The following is a 15198-nucleotide window of genomic DNA, read 5'->3' as shown; positions in this document are numbered from 1 at the left end:
ATGCCATCCAATCAATATATTGATTATCTTAGCAGAGATGTTTTTAACTAATGGCGGTGGAAACAATTTCATCCAACTATTCTTTAAGATTTTCACAAAATGTGACAATTAATATATGTTTTTTTTGTTTGGAGAGACTTTTATATATTTGTGATTACCTGTTCATTATTTGCGATTTTTCATGTAACGACAGTCAGTGACATTAAAAGGTATTTGGGCATTATTGCATTTAATGGAATGAACTGCCTTAATATGACAACAAGCTAATTAATTATTTTTGTGGCACTGAATGCAATTACTTGATTAGCAGCCAAACAATTAGTCTGGGAAAGGACTGAATGCATTTGCATAAAGCATGCGACACAAAAAATTGAATCTGCTCTTTTATCAGGCTAATAACAAAACTCCATGCCACTTTGTGTGTAACTGCTAAACCAAAATGCTTCAAATAAAATCAAATGTATTGCAGAATAGCAAATAAGTTGCAGAAACTGATGTCTTGTTGGGCAAAATATATTTTCTGAATTAAACATCAACCAATTGAGCTGTCCCCATGATTGTTGTGTTGAACTTACTTAGAAACGCATAGAATAATAGTAATGGATATATTTTATTCATTACAAACTGCAGATCTGTGAGCAAAAACTTGCTTCTTACTGATCAAACAACACTCTTTTATTGCAATTAATAAACCTTAAAATATTAAATTTAGTCAAAACATTTAATTTATGATTGCATGTTATGATTAAATTGCTACTAAAATCGCATATATGCAAGGTAAGCGCTGAAAAGTCCTGTGTGCTGGTACCACCACAATAGCCTACCACACATCATCTTGTGGCAATTTGTATCCAAGAGTTTCCCGTGCATTTTGAACTATCTGAGCTATTTCCAATGACATGGCATGTGTCAACAAGGGACATTCAGTTAGGCCTGTAAAATTAAACAATGGATTTTACAAAACTAATTACACAGGCACTTTATATTTAAATATGGCAACAATTGGTTTTCTTACAGCAGTTTTGACAAAAACTGATTCATCAAATTACTTGTTTTTATCTTTAAAACGACGAAATCTCTAGACGCCACAGTATAGCAATGTATTAAAGCTGCATAATAATGTAATCTGCTATGATAAATTAATCTAATAATGTAGTATAAAAAGTTGAAACAAGCCAACTAAATTGTTTCCAAGGAAACGAATCAATAATTTTTTCTACTTACCAGCAAGAATGCACTTCCTTACTTCCATGGCTTCATACCTCAGCCCTTGGCTGTTCACAAAATTAAGTTTACCATCAGCCGGGGGGAGTTTGCACTCAACTTCCTCTTCTGTTTTGCCATTTATGTGTACAACCATCTTTTCAGGGCACCAAAAAGGCTCCAAAATCTAGGGAACAACAAAGCTACGAAAACAACAGTAATTTATCAGAATGATAGAGATTTTAATGCACACTCTGATTGTTACCCCACTGACTTATTCCTGAATAGTAAAAATTATAGAGTTAATAAGAATTTGGCGATGTGTTAAAACAAATGAAGACCAGTTCTTACACAATTGTTGTTTTACATGAAAAATATGTTTGTCATTTATGTGTATAACCATCTTTTCCAAATACCAGAAATGGGCTCCAAATACTATATTATTCAAATGCCATATTTAAACCTAAAGTATGGGTCAGTGACATACCTTTATGTAGCCTTTACTTCCACACACCACAGCTTCAGAAGGACCATTGATGGAAAATGATGAACTTAACACTGCTCGTCGCTTTTTACTGTACTCCAAAGTAATGTGAGACTCGCAATCGACTCCAGTCTGAAGGAGAAGGCATGAAATAAACAAAACAAACTTAACACTTTATTTATTTTTGGTGTAAAAGTTTAAATTAGATAGCAAAAAACTAGGACTTGCTTAATATCTGTAGAGGGATCTAGCCCTCACTTAGGTAATTTTTATTTATCTGCGAAGCAAACTACTTTATTTGGTGTATATAGTGAATCAGAGACTTGTTGCTCCACTATATATATATATCAAAAATTATTTCTAATTTTAAATTTGGCAAAGGTGTTTTCCGTTTATCAGCAATTATGTTGCAAGTGAGGTGCGGACAGGGCCGTTGTTTAAACCTAATCTCATTGGTGCAGCTTGACAACAACTTGTGCTAAATACACATGCGAAAGACTTCCATATCCTTTACATTATACTGTATTGCTCTTTTTTGAAAAAGCATTTTTGGAAACTTATTTCAACCTACCTCCAAGAGATATCCAGACGTGGTTTGACTGATTGGTTCTTCACTGAATATTAGCTGCGCAAACTGAACAGTGTATATTCCTATCAAACACAGTATAATGGGTGTCATGTACATAATTCAATATTTGCCAAAGAATAGGAGTATGACCAATATATTTTTGCACACAAAATGGTTTTAATGTCAGAATCAGATTATAAATGACTTAAAACAATGAAAAATTGGGGTCTTAACCATACACTGCAGCGATTACTGCGGTCAGATTATAAAGGTTTGTTCCTGTGTGTTGAAATACACCTAATGAATATTTACAACAAAAATGAATACTTACCAATATCCAACAATGCTCCTCCAGCTAAATTAATTTCTCGGCTTCGTGTGTTTAATCGCTCAATGTTGTACCTGATGAAGCTTGCACGAACATGACGCACTTCTCCAATATCACCCCGTTTTATTGTTTCAGTTAGTTTTTGGTACAGTGGGAATGTGCGACTCCATATCGCCTGCAGTGAAATGTCATTCAAAACCTTTCACACAACTTGCTTCTGGTGCAACCGGGCATAATATTTAGTCAATTTTAAAGCTTATCTGGCAAAGAAAACTATTTAACTAAAATTATTTTTGTTGCTTACACCTTTTCTGTGTTTTGTCCTTCCACTTCCAACCCCCTTTTTTCAGTTTTTTTTTGCGGTTATTTATATTTACTGTGTTACATTCACACACTTTGTCCAGAAGAAGGTTGACTGTATGGCTACTGAAACATTGACCAAATAAATAATTTCCTTTACCAAAAGAGCTTTAAAATTTACTCAATCTTTCACACAATGCCATTTGTTCATATTATCACCTCCATCAGAAAAAGTTTCTTCGACTTGGCAAAATCCAACAAGCTTTTTGTTTCTGCCACATTTACACACAATGGCTTTTCACATAGGACATGTTTACCAGCTTCTAACATAAGTTTGGCAGCAGAATAATGATAAGGGTGAATGGATCCAACATAAACAACATCTAAACAAAAATTGACTTTCTTAAACAATGGTTTTCAAAGTGGGCCATTTATCAGTAAATGTGGATCATGGAGAAAAATAGGCAGTTCAGCATTTTGTGGTCACACCTGTTATGCTACTCATATCAGGTTAAAATAAAGTTATATTTAACATTTTGAGCATAAATTAAATCTTCAGAAACTGATGTTTTTGCATCAGGTTTCACATCGCAAAATAAATGGAGTGGCATTTTCAAACAATAACTTCTTCAGGGAGCAGTTCGGGATGTTTCAAAAAGGGAGGTGTTTAAATGGATGCTCCTTAAATACTTACAATTCATGCTCCTTGAATACAAGTGCAATTAATAGGAACAAATGTTTTGGTTGTGAGTAATCTGTTTTGGTATGGGCAAATACAAAAGAAGGAAATGCACAAACCAACGTTGGAATCCTCGGCGAGTTCAGCGTAGCTTCCGTATGCCTTTTCAATGTTGTGTGACCCTGCAAATTCCTGGGCACTTTTGAGGCTTCTTGCAGCTACTGCCACTACCTTATGCACAAAAATTTAAGACAGATATGTTAACTAAAAACCACAAGAAAAGCACACAGTTCAGGTAGTAGTATAAACACCTTATGCTCGTCTGCAGGAAGAGATTGAAGGCCAGAAACAAAGTCGTGGCAAATCTTTCCAGCCGAACAAATGCCCCAATGCAGAACTTTTGCAACCATAGTTGCGACAAAATATAGCTTGTAGCAACGTTACGTAATAATTAAATCGGACGCCGGTGTTTCTATATGGGGGAAGTCCAGAAATTTACCTAAACGTGATTGGCGAAAGGTCATCTTGACGTTCTGCTCCATTGCGTTTATGAAAAACCTAAAGTCTGTTCATTTTACAACGCTATCTCCTGCGTTGTCTTTGTTGATGGAGTACTTTCGATCGTTTGAAACTCTTAACCAGGCACCACATTCTAACATTGCGTCAAAAAATTAAACGAGATGTTACTTCGCACATGGAAGCTTTACCCACAAGATATACAGCCTTAATTGTAACATTTATCTTATTTTAATGCTCATCCCACGAAACACTATATCATGGTTCCCAAACAAAGTTGTATCCTGACCTCGTAAATTTGCTATGACGAAAATATCAAAACAAAGTACAGAGATATTGTTTATTGGCAAAAGATTATGGCTGGGGCAAGTGCAACTTTATATAACACAACATTTATGTCTTTCAAAAAGCATATTATAGGCTTTAAATTTTTCAGTTTACATTTTTATTTTCTGAAAAACTAGATTTATAGTATGTTTAAAGTTGTGTTTAACATTTTGAGTAGTTATTTGTAACAAAAATGGAGAAATTAGAATTTTGATTTTTTTTCACTTGCAAGAAAACATTGTGATACCCATCACATTGAATTACGCAATTAAAACAGTCAGCTGTGATAGAGTTTTTTGGTCAAATTTCAATATTGATCATCTTGAGGCAACTTATATCCCAATTGTTCTCTTGCCCGTTGCAGAATTTCAGCAATTTCCAAAGTCATTTTGAATGTTACCAATGGACTCTCAGTGAGGCCTTGTTTTAAAACAATGTAGCAGATTATAAAATCCTGCTGTTACATAATTGCTTTCTTACATAGGAAAAAACAAACTAATGATAATGTGTTATTGTTATTAGTTTTAACTGAATATCTCAAAGAAGGCATAAATTTTCTGTCTTACAAAAGCAAACCCACCTTTCATAATACAGTTTTTAACTTCTTTGGCTTCATATGTCATACCTTCACCATTGTCAAAACTCATTTTGCCATCTATTTTTGGCAGATCAAAGAAAAATTCCTCTTCTTTTTTGCCGTTGATGTTTAGTATCATTTTCTGGGGACACCAACAAGGATCACATATCTGTAAAAACAAATTTGTTCAGTATCGTGCTTTTTTTACAAAAAAAACAAAAATGTTTTGCACAACTTTTTATTACAAAAAAATACCAAACAAAATCTCCAGCAGTGTGTTTTAAGATCACAAAAACTACCAGGAAAATGTGAAGATTTGTAAACTTACTTTAATGTAACCCTTTGTTCCACAAATTATTGCTTCACTGGGAGCCCAAAACAAATAGGAGTTGGTCAGTACAGCTCTTCTGTTATCGCTGTATTCCAGAATAATATGTGATTCAGCATCAGCTCCAGACTACAAATAAGTAAGTATGCAGCTTGAGATTTCCCATGTGTGTATAGTGCACAATTGTAGACCTATTGTTTTTTTTACACAAAAACATGTTTGGGACCAACTGTTTAATTCAATTGTATATACCTCTAAGAGGAATCCTGTAGTTGTTTGGTTAATAGGCTTTTCACCAAATATTAGCTGAGCCCACTGAACTGGATACACACCTGGGAAAGTTCATTATGTAAACATATACTAATATGATCAGTTTTAGCAAAAATAACCTTTAATTTATAACATATAATACTTTAGTGCGAGTTTTAAATGAAAGAATATGACATGTTTGTTTTTCTTACCAATATCTGTTGTTGCGCCACCAGATAAACTTTTTTCGCTACACCTAGCTGGTAGTTTTCCAAAGTTTCGTGTGAAACCAGCACGGACATGTCGAACTTCTCCTATCACACCACTTTTTATAACTTCATGCATTTTTGTGACAACTGGAAATGCACGCGTCCAAATGGCCTTTAAAGTGATGAAATGGGTCATTTTTACCTCGAGGCATTTGCATTCGTAACTAGGATAATTCAGTAATTACTGTCAAAATATAATGTACCACTATTCTAAGTTAAATTAGTCCAAACTAAAATGTGTCAACCTCCATCAGAAAAAGATTTTTGGACTTTGCAAGTTCCAGCAAGCTCTTGGTTTCACCAACATTAATGCACAAAGGCTTTTCACACAAAACATGTTTCCCTCCTTCCAGCATCAACTTTGCTGATGAATAGTGGTATGGGTGAATAACTCCAATGTACACAACATCTAAAAAAAGTGATGTAACTAGTGTAAAGAAAAGTGTTTTTCACTCTCTTACCAATGTTGGTATCTTTGGCAAGTTCTGCATAGCTGCCATAGGCTTTTCCGATGTTATGAGAGTCAGCAAATTCCTGGGCAGTTTTAAGATTTCTTGCCGCCACAGAAACAATCTAATAAATTTATATTTACTCATAATTAAAATCAAAACGTATCACTGCATTTTTATTAGCTTCAGTACCAACAACAAAACAATCCTACCTTGTGCTCTGTATCTGGCAGAGCATTCACACAGGAAACAAAATCATGGGTGATTTTCCCAGTTGAGCAAATGCCCCATCGCAGGACCTTACCACTTTTGACAGACATCTTATTGTTGCTCAGTACCACACACTTCTAGTTAATGTACCCTACAATTTGTGATTGGAACTATTAAACCAATTGCTATGTCACAATGCAGTCGAGCAATGACTAAGCAAGACAATTGCTATGTCACAATGCAGTCGAGCAATGACCAAGCAAGTTAATGTTTGTTCTGGTTGTTTGCTGAGTGGCATGATTTTTGTTTACTCACTCAGTTTGGATGGTGTTAAACCGGTTCATGTTCAAGAGCTTGCATAAAATATGTTTGCAAAGAATTTGGACACTTATCCAAAATGTAAAAAGCTTTGTAAAATGGTATACAAAAACAAATCAAGCTGTTTTATTTGGCAACATATCTCAATTTACTATTTTATGGCAGTGCAAACACTGCTTAAATTATTCTATAGGTGAACCACATTCATTATTGCTTGTCTTGAGGCAGCGTGTAACCAAGTTGTTCTCTTGATTTTTGCATGATTTCAGCAATTTCCAAACTCATTTCAGATGTTACAAGTGGACTTTCTTTGAGCCCTACAAATTTTTATTGCAAAAATGTATTAAATTTAGCCATTACAAGTTATACACCTCCTGCCTTGCTGAATTAAGTTTCAAATTACTAATATAAAATTACTAAAATTACAGCTATATACCACAACATTTTAACAAGAACTGTTGTAAATGTAGTTAGGCATTTTTTGTCTTATTTTATTGGGAAATTTTTCACTTTATATTGTTAATCTGTTGACTTTGCATAAATACAGAATTGTGGCCAGAAAAATCAATGTTTTTGGAGATTGTTGTATAAATAGGTTTAACAGCACGTTTAAAAATATCCAGACCTAAACTCACCATTTAAAATACATTTTCTTACTTCCATTGCCTCAAATACCATTCCTGCCCCATTGCGGAAGTTAAATTTGGTGTTTATTTCTGGATTTTTATAAATATATTCTCCTTCTTGGCTATTTTTGCATAGCACTAGTTTTTCAGGTGCCCAACATGGTTCACAAATCTAAACGGATTTTTCATGTAAAGGTTGTCTGGATAGATTGGTAAATACACAATTATATTTATTAGGTTTATTGTTGCAGACCCAACATAGCTGTGTGTCTGTTGACGCATACACAGAACTTACTTTAATGCATCCTTCTGTGCCACAAATTATTGCATCACAAGGTCCAGCGAATGTAAATCCATAACTAAGAATTGCATGGCGGTTATTACTGTATTTCAGGATAGTGTGAGACTCAGCATCAGTTCCAGACTGCATTGAATAGGAAAAAATTCAAATATTACAGAATTAATTTTTATATTGGACCCTGTATTTAGGTTGATTTTTGAAAATTTGAATTTTTGTATTTTCAATATAATTGTACCTTCCATAAATATCCACAGGTAGTTTGGCAGATTGGCTTTTCACGAAATACAAGTTGAGCCCATTGAATAGCATATATACCTGTACATAACAAAAGCTGTTTTGTATGCTTTTCCTTAAAAAAAGAACATTGTGCAAACACATATCCACAGAATAAAAATATCTAATATATTAAAAAAATAGTACATCATTTGATGTGGGGTGTAAAATGGTGTGGTGGACGATGCAAGTTGGTTTTTTGACATTGTTTTTTTGACAGTGGCTCTTAACTGGAGGGCCCACCCTGGGGGGCGCAAGCTCTATACCAAAACTTCATTTTTTGTAGTGAATATAATGTCCTATGCTGTCAGTCATATTTTTTGAACAATTTCGGAACAAAAATCTTGTACTTTATTTGAAAAACCAGACTGTGCAGTGAAGTTACTGTCATGTCACAAATAAACCATTGCATCACAAAATACCTTTTGTGGTTATTTATCTGTTTCATCACAAACTGTGTATTGGTCCCGTAATTTTTTAGTTAAATAAGTAAGCCTAAATTGATTTAATACATGTTTTTATTGTGTTGCAGTGTTTAGCTAGCTAGCTTATTTATGTAGATCGACAAAAACACAATTGCTTTTGGTATGAAACCTATTTACAGTTTGGGGGGTGTTAAGGCACAAGGCCGTTACTAAAGGGAGGCGTGATAGAAAAAAAGGTTAAGAATCACTGGTTTATGAGATAGATATCTGAAATGTTGATACAAAATTAATATAAAGACATGTTCTGTTATCCACGTTTTGAAGTGAAAACAATCATATATTTTTCCACATATCAAACCAAACAAAAGTTTGTACCTATGTCCATGGTGGCACCCCCACCCAATTCCTTTTCAGTGCACCTTGGTGGAATGTTTTCGGGCGATAAACATAAATTGGCACGGAAGTGCTGAACTTTCCCAATTGCACCATTCTTTATTAACTCTTAAACCTTTTTGACTGCAGGAAATGCACGAGTCCAGATTCCCTAAGGATAATTATAAAAAAAATATTATAAAAAATGTAACATTTTAGCCCAATACTTAAGATTGTGATTAATTAGCAAAAATTTTCCATATCAATAAACAAATATGAATAGTACAACACAAAATGCTCAATTAGGTATTGTCTAACATATTTTAAAGGGGTTAAAAAAAGTTTACGTTAAATTCTTTTAGATTAAATATATCCTAAATCTAACCTCCATCAAGAAAAGTTCCTTGGACTTTGCAAGTTCCAGCAAGCTCTTCGTTTCACCAACATTCATGCACAAAGGCTTTTCACACAAAACATGTTTCCCTCCTTCCAGCATTAACTTTGCTGATGAATAGTGGTATGGGTGAATAACTCCAATGTACACAATATCTTTAACAAGAAGTAGAATTGTTTTAGTATGTAAGGTATATGTATGGAAGGCATTTTTCCCCATACCAACGCTCGAGTCTTTAGCAAGTTCCTCATAACTTCCATATGCATTTTCAATGTTATGAGCCTCTGCAAATTTCTTTGCACTTTCCAGACTTTTTGCAGCAACAGATGCTACCTGATGGAAAATATATAACAATTCTTGCATATAAAACAAACCTAAATATAGATGAATTGCGAAGTAACGGAAACCCTCAAATGACTTGCACTTAATTACTTACTTTATGCTCCCAGCGGGGAAGAGAATTCAAACACGAAACAAAATCGTTGGATATTTTTCCGGCTGAGCAAATGCCCCACCGCAGAACCTCGCATTCCGACATCGTGATATCTCAACAAGCCACGAATGTTTCGTGTTTGACCAAAACAAACAGTTTACATGCCTTATTGGTTTGAAACGCCGGAAGGAGTGTTGCATGAACACGGGGAAAGCGGCTAGAAATAATTTAACAATCACCGTATACCAGAGCTGTCAATCTAATCAAAATCTGCTTGTCTTCCTCAACCCGTATTGCAACAGCAACCAACACTCGTTCGTTATCGTCGTTTTTTCAGATTGTATTACAAAATCTTCAGGCGATGAGTATTTACACACATACACTGGATGTACAAGATTTACATTCGTTTATCCCTAAAAAAATCGTTGAATCAGGAATTCACAAGTAAAATGTAAGGTTTGGAAATAAAACAAAGACAGCTTTAAAATCACAAGAAATTTATTCTCAAAATGTTTCGATGGTTGTTTTCGCAAGTTGGCCCATAGAGATGTGAACTTTTTTTCTCTTTTTGAGATGTAGATTTTAGGAACGAGATCGCGACCTGGAACGGGATCTTGATGGGCTTCGGTCACCATTCTGAACTTTCTCCTCGGAAGAATCTCTTGACTTGCGTTTTCTGGACTCACTGCCAGATCGCTTGCCTCTGGAGTCAGAACGAGATCGTCTTCCTCGAGATCTGGATCTTACATATTGCAACAGGAAAAAAACAATATTTTCAAAGCTATGCTACATGTCATTTTACGACAAAAACAAATACTCATGGGCTAAAGACAGATTAAGTTCCAAGTACGTAAATGACAAGGGTGGTTTGTGACCAAACAAGTTGCTTGTAGACTAGATGCTGTATGAATCTAATTGACCGTATACCAGCAACAGACAGATAAATTTTAAAAAGCACAAAAAAACTTGACAATAATGTTTATATTAGTAGGATTGAGTTCAAAGTAAACACACCTAGATCTGCTCTTCGATGGGCTTCTGCGTCTTGGTGAGCGACTTCTTGACCTGGAGTTGCTTCTTGATCTTCTTCTTCTTCGTGGAGTACGAGACCTGGATCGGGATCTTGATCTCGAATAGGATCTTCTTCTGCGGCTACTAAAATACGCGAAGTTTCGAGTTAAAATCAATTGAATGTTAAATCACAACCCAATTTGCCTATCCTAAAACTTTTTCCTAATTCATCTGTATTGCTTTTACATGTAACTTCCCCCATAAGCAATTTTGAGGCATTTTGTTTTTTACTGCAGGGATAAGTCAGTCTTATTAACCCTTTTAAAACTAACAGGAACATTTCAGCGCAACTTAGTGTAATGCAAGTTTGTTTTAGAATTGATAAACTTTAAATCAGACACCATTTTAAAGAGGAATCTTTACTGGTTTGCTATTTAAAACAAGTGGACACAGTTTTGCTTTGGTTTTGTTTACCTAATTAGTAACTGTGTACTTGCATGAAAAGTTTACATGCCAATTTGAGTTGTTTTTGCCAAACATGAAATGACTTATAGAGAACACAGGTAGTCACGGTTAAGTCTAACACGGCAGTTCTGAAGTTCTCTGTGTCAGTCAAGCAGTGGAGTGAATCTCAAGTCTCAAATTCTCCAAATCACTCTCCAATCTTTCTCGTAAAATCTCGAAGATCGAAAAACTCTAAGCCCTGAATGAGACAGGGGCAAGTACATATAAAGCTATTTAACCATTCTTGGACCACCGACCAAATGGCAACATGCACAATGGGATAAAAATGTGTACCAAACTACAAAGGAGAAGTTTCAACATTATTCTGCACAGAACAAAAACTATGCGTTGCCAAAACAATTATATGAAATTGGAAGTGTAAAACTTTATAAATAAACATGCAGAAACACTTCTGTAAGTAGAAAAGTAATACAATACCTTAACCAAGCTAAAAAGTCATTTTTTATAAAAAGTGCCAAAAGCATTGAGTGATGACAAAAGCTGGTAACCAGATCAGAAAGAGTGTTCGGTTTTACAACATATTTAATTCAATGACAAAAACTGGTTAATTTCCATTGGACATTTACGAATACTGCTGCGTTTAAAACTAAACTAAAAAGAGCAACAGTAAAGGTGTTTCGCATAGCAAACCTTCTGGAGTTGCGTCGATGATATAGATCACAGTCATAAGCATAGTGTCCCGATTCCCCACAATTGTAGCATCTATCACTTGGATGAAAAGATCGTCTGCCACGGCCGCCGCCGCTCACACCAAATGACTCTCGACCACGTGGCCCTCCGTGAGACCACTCCACTCTAATGCGTCGACCTTGTAACTCTCTGTAAAAGCAAACAGTGACCTTATTAAGTTAGAAGTTATTTTAAGTAGCTAACACTGTAATATATAGTTAACAGATAATATTTTTGCTTAATGTGATACTGCATTCAAGTATTTGTTAATCAATTTGCTACAAAATTATGCATTAGCAGGCAAATTTCTCCCAAACCCCACCTGCCATCCAACCCCTTAATGGCATCTTCAGCATCGCGGTAATCCTCGAATTCCACATATGCAAATCCAGGCGGACTTTTTGCCACCCAAACGTTTATAAGACGTCCATAATACTCGAATTCGTACTCAAGATCGCCACGTGTCGTACTCGAAGACAAATTCCCAACATAAACCTTGGTATCGCGATGCGACATTTTGGTTTATCCCGTTTGCACAAAATATTAAAAATGACAAAAGTCTGCTGCAAACACAATTCAACCAAACGTGTTATTTTTGCAACTGCAGAGCGAGGAAATATCTACAAAGGCACGCTCGCACTAACTAAAATGAGGAACGACACAGCCATTTAATCACGTGACCCAAAGATTTGGCTTGAGGATACCAATCACGTGACTAACAGCTAATGGCGCGCAGATTTTATTTGTCAAATAGGGTAATGAAACTCTTAACCAAAAGATGAAATTAGGAAATAAATTATCAGCTAAATTAAACATGGACAAACGCATTTAATCAGATTTTGTAAAATCAGATGTTTAAATTACTGTAGGTATTACTTTTTGATACATCAACTCCAAAAAAGGGTGTGAAAACAACTATTTGAGCAAAATATAACAGGTAGTATTGCCTTTAACAATTTAAAACTGAAAAATTTGCAACATGTTTTTGCAATTTTGTCGAACTTCATGTGTTTCAATATTTTTTGTGATATAAAGTTGAGCAACCGCGCCCCCACGTTAATACAGCCATACGATTTCTGTTGATGAGAAGAACGCTGAACACCAGAAAGCGAATGAATACGTAAATGGTGGCGGTTGTTGTTGTTTTGAAAATATGTGTAGAAATTGTGTGGGTTGGCGCGAAAGGAAAGTTTAAATGTCCATCAGATCACCTGTTGTTACTTTGCGGTATTGTAGTTTCTAATTCGAATAACAATGTCGATGATGATATGCCCTGAAGTTTAGTTACTTAGCCTTTACATAACACAAAATATACAGCCTACTTTTTCAGGCAGTATTCCTCGTTAAATAACGTTTATTATTTATATGTTTTACATTGGTATTTTTAACTTGTGTTTAGACCATGCCCCTCCTTGAACTTGATGCTTGCTAGGCACTTAAAACTTATTTGCACTTACAAGGATATTTTACTCTAATCTTCAGACAGGAAAAATGCCTATTCGTCTGTGGAAATGCTTTCCCAGTTTTCGTTGCAACAGGTTAGTTTTAAAATTTTTATTCAACATCTTTTTTACTGATTGTTTCATTTGAATTTATTTTGTTCCAATAAATATTTTTTTCAAATAATCATATTTTGTTGCAGGCAAGTTGATTCCATTGATAAGAGACACTGCTCTCTGTTCGTTGTTCCTGAAGATGTTCTCAGGTATGGAAGGAGCCTGGAAGAACTGCTCCTGGACTCCAACCAGATTAAGGACCTACCAAAGGTTGTTTAGTCATATTAAAAACCAGTCAAAAACAAAGGCTTCAAGATAAATACTGTTCTTAAAGTACATTTGTTGGCATCATGTAGTATTATTCCCATTAGTTTTACATGTGTTAGTAACAAATGTTGCTTGTGCAGACATTTTTTCGCATGGCCAAAATACGCAAGCTTGGACTGAGTGACAACGAAATACAGATTTTATCTCAAGATGTTGCCAACTTTGTTTATCTCGTCGATTTTGACATCAGTCGCAATGGTAAGTTCAGTTAATTGCTTGGTGTCATACAATCATAATGAACTTAAAATAACGATAAAGTTTTATTTGAAAATGATTTTTTTTTGTATATTTCCAGACCTGGCAGAAATACCCGAAACAATAAAGTTTTGTAAATCGATGGAAGTTCTTGATTTGAGTGGAAATCCCTTAACAAAGTACGTCATATTATATGCTCAAAAGAGCCATAATAGTCAATGAGAAACTGCAGACAGGTGTACACACTGTTTCGACCTGTAAGGTCTCATGAGTGCAGCTGGTGACCGTGGCACATGCTAGCTGGTAGACTAGCAGGCACACAGATACGCCATTTTTATTAAAATTTATATTTTTTAACATGTTATGGCAGAGAAAGAAAAATTTTATCCTAATATGATTTTGTACACACATATTAATTGGCAATAAGGGCATGGATATTGTATATACAAATTACAGTATGGTATCATTTGTGTTAAAAAGCTTTACATTGTAGATTACCCGACGGGCTTTGCCAACTGATAAACCTTAAACACCTCAATGTCAACGACATATCTCTAGTTCGTCTACCCCAAGATGTCGGACAGTAAGTAATTGCAACAAGTTATAAATCACTTTATACTCAAGGTTTTCCAATTGTGGAACACTATGGCCTGGTTAGTTAATTGGAGTTTTTTAGGAAAAATAGTAGCAAAGTGCTGTGAGGTTTTGCAAGTGCATTGCACACTAAAATATTGAAGCACCATTGTAAAATGTAACATATGCAGTCAAAACCAATTCACCCTAGGAGTTAGTTAACAACGGGTTGAGTTAGTTAATAACAATTTTCTTTGTTTGTCTCAAAATTAGAAAAGCTGATTACCAAAGCTCCAACAATGTTTGTGTTTGAAGATGTTGGTCATAAAATGTTTTTTTCTATTCTTTTAGATTTAAATTATTTTTATTGTTTTTTTTTTAAGCCATATTACTTTTGTTTTCTCAGACTCACAAAATTGCAGACATTGGAGTGTCGCGAAAACCTTCTTCAGACTGTACCGTATAACCTATGTGAAATAGTGGTGCTCGAACAACTGGATTTGGGAAATAACGAATTAGAAGATCTGCCCGACAGCATCAACAAACTGAAAAGCTTGAGGGAATTATGGCTTGATGGCAACCACCTCACCGTCTTGCCTGAGGTAACCTAGTATTGTTTTGTTTGATTGGTGATAGCTTGTAAATATGTGCCTTGTATACAGGGGTACAGTTGTTTAGTACACCGTATGCAAATAATAGGCTGCTACTTCATGAAGCAGCATGGTAATATTCTAGGAGTGTAGACTTGTCTAAAGAGTTGTGATACAAACAAC

General features: G+C 35.0%; 5 protein-coding genes across 13 annotated transcripts in view; 1 reads left to right on the top strand and 4 right to left on the bottom strand.

Moving 5' to 3' along the window:
• Positions 1-629: 629 nt before the first annotated feature.
• Positions 630-4087, bottom strand: LOC145911395 (trans-1,2-dihydrobenzene-1,2-diol dehydrogenase-like). Its single transcript, XM_082998714.1, has 8 exons — positions 3874-4087; positions 3682-3793; positions 3103-3266; positions 2587-2758; positions 2259-2338; positions 1691-1819; positions 1225-1390; positions 630-933 (listed from the first exon to the last, which is right to left on the bottom strand). Exons 1-8 carry the CDS (start codon positions 3970-3972, stop codon positions 821-823), a joined length of 1035 nt encoding a protein of 344 aa, XP_082854840.1. The 5' UTR covers positions 3973-4087; the 3' UTR covers positions 630-820.
• A 361-nt stretch (positions 4088-4448) lies between these two features.
• Positions 4449-8901, bottom strand: LOC145911076 (trans-1,2-dihydrobenzene-1,2-diol dehydrogenase-like). The gene is made up of 12 exons (XM_082998322.1): positions 8806-8901; positions 7968-8047; positions 7727-7855; positions 7441-7603; positions 6490-7122; positions 6290-6401; positions 6074-6237; positions 5772-5940; positions 5563-5642; positions 5311-5439; positions 4986-5151; positions 4449-4825 (listed from the first exon to the last, which is right to left on the bottom strand). The coding sequence occupies exons 5-12, from the start codon at positions 6595-6597 to the stop codon at positions 4713-4715; spliced, it is 1041 nt and encodes a 346-aa protein (XP_082854448.1). The 5' UTR covers positions 6598-7122; positions 7441-7603; positions 7727-7855; positions 7968-8047; positions 8806-8901; the 3' UTR covers positions 4449-4712.
• On the bottom strand, positions 7013-9734 carry LOC145912116 (trans-1,2-dihydrobenzene-1,2-diol dehydrogenase-like). Its single transcript, XM_082999532.1, has 6 exons — positions 9633-9734; positions 9418-9529; positions 9188-9351; positions 7968-8047; positions 7441-7553; positions 7013-7122 (listed from the first exon to the last, which is right to left on the bottom strand). The coding sequence occupies exons 1-6, from the start codon at positions 9732-9734 to the stop codon at positions 7013-7015; spliced, it is 681 nt and encodes a 226-aa protein (XP_082855658.1).
• Positions 9735-10078: 344 nt separating this feature from the next.
• Positions 10079-12433, bottom strand: LOC145910840 (serine/arginine-rich splicing factor 7-like). Of its 2 annotated transcripts, none has more exons than XM_082998049.1 (4): positions 12157-12433; positions 11796-11984; positions 10644-10784; positions 10079-10365 (listed from the first exon to the last, which is right to left on the bottom strand). In XM_082998049.1, the coding sequence occupies exons 1-4, from the start codon at positions 12348-12350 to the stop codon at positions 10212-10214; spliced, it is 678 nt and encodes a 225-aa protein (XP_082854175.1). In that variant the 5' UTR covers positions 12351-12433; the 3' UTR covers positions 10079-10211. The 2 variants fall into 2 exon arrangements, with proteins under 2 accessions (XP_082854175.1, XP_082854174.1); XM_082998048.1 differs by having other exon boundaries at positions 10079-10371; positions 12157-12429.
• A 798-nt stretch (positions 12434-13231) lies between these two features.
• Positions 13232-15198, top strand: part of LOC145910562 (protein scribble homolog) — a 40443-nt gene continuing 38476 nt past the window's right edge. For all 8 annotated transcript variants that reach the window (XM_082997729.1, XM_082997734.1, XM_082997736.1 and 5 more), the window contains exons 1-6: positions 13232-13372; positions 13477-13600; positions 13738-13855; positions 13953-14031; positions 14346-14435; positions 14832-15027. In XM_082997729.1, the coding sequence (XP_082853855.1) occupies positions 13326-13372; positions 13477-13600; positions 13738-13855; positions 13953-14031; positions 14346-14435; positions 14832-15027 (654 nt within the window). In that variant the 5' untranslated portion in view covers positions 13232-13325. The remainder of the gene's footprint in view (positions 13373-13476; positions 13601-13737; positions 13856-13952; positions 14032-14345; positions 14436-14831; positions 15028-15198) is intronic.

This window comes from Ascidia mentula, chromosome 8, assembly GCF_947561715.1.
Source record: "Ascidia mentula chromosome 8, kaAscMent1.1, whole genome shotgun sequence".
Classification (NCBI taxonomy): Eukaryota; Metazoa; Chordata; class Ascidiacea; order Phlebobranchia; family Ascidiidae; genus Ascidia; species Ascidia mentula.
This window is presented reverse-complemented; position numbering and strand designations above follow the sequence as displayed.

What these genes read in the sequence shown, in the direction of transcription:
- LOC145911395 (XM_082998714.1), bottom strand. Translation starts at nt 3,972, where the DNA reads ATGGTTGCAAAAGTTCTGCATTGGGGCATTTGTTCGGCTGGAAAGATT. An exon ending in AGGAGCATTGTTGGATATTG is followed by an intron (nt 2,339 to 2,586) that starts GTAAGTATTCAT and finishes TGTGTTTGATAG; the next exon opens with GAATATACACTGTTCAGTTT. An exon ending in GAAGTAAAGGCTACATAAAG is followed by an intron (nt 1,391 to 1,690) that starts GTATGTCACTGA and finishes GTTGTTCCCTAG; the next exon opens with ATTTTGGAGCCTTTTTGGTG.
- LOC145911076 (XM_082998322.1), bottom strand. Translation starts at nt 6,597, where the DNA reads ATGTCTGTCAAAAGTGGTAAGGTCCTGCGATGGGGCATTTGCTCAACT. An exon ending in TGGCGCAACAACAGATATTG is followed by an intron (nt 5,643 to 5,771) that starts GTAAGAAAAACA and finishes GAACTTTCCCAG; the next exon opens with GTGTGTATCCAGTTCAGTGG. An exon ending in GAACAAAGGGTTACATTAAA is followed by an intron (nt 5,152 to 5,310) that starts GTAAGTTTACAA and finishes TTGTTTTTACAG; the next exon opens with ATATGTGATCCTTGTTGGTG.
- LOC145912116 (XM_082999532.1), bottom strand. Translation starts at nt 9,734, where the DNA reads ATGTCGGAATGCGAGGTTCTGCGGTGGGGCATTTGCTCAGCCGGAAAA. An exon ending in TGCTAAAGACTCGAGCGTTG is followed by an intron (nt 9,352 to 9,417) that starts GTATGGGGAAAA and finishes TTCTTGTTAAAG; the next exon opens with ATATTGTGTACATTGGAGTT. An exon ending in CCTGTGGATATTTATGGAAG is followed by an intron (nt 7,554 to 7,967) that starts GTACAATTATAT and finishes ATGCAAAAATAG; the next exon opens with CCAAGAAGGAGAATATATTT.
- LOC145910840 (XM_082998048.1), bottom strand. Translation starts at nt 12,350, where the DNA reads ATGTCGCATCGCGATACCAAGGTTTATGTTGGGAATTTGTCTTCGAGT. An exon ending in ATTAAGGGGTTGGATGGCAG is followed by an intron (nt 11,985 to 12,156) that starts GTGGGGTTTGGG and finishes TTGCTTTTACAG; the next exon opens with AGAGTTACAAGGTCGACGCA. An exon ending in CATCGACGCAACTCCAGAAG is followed by an intron (nt 10,785 to 11,795) that starts GTTTGCTATGCG and finishes CGCGTATTTTAG; the next exon opens with TAGCCGCAGAAGAAGATCCT.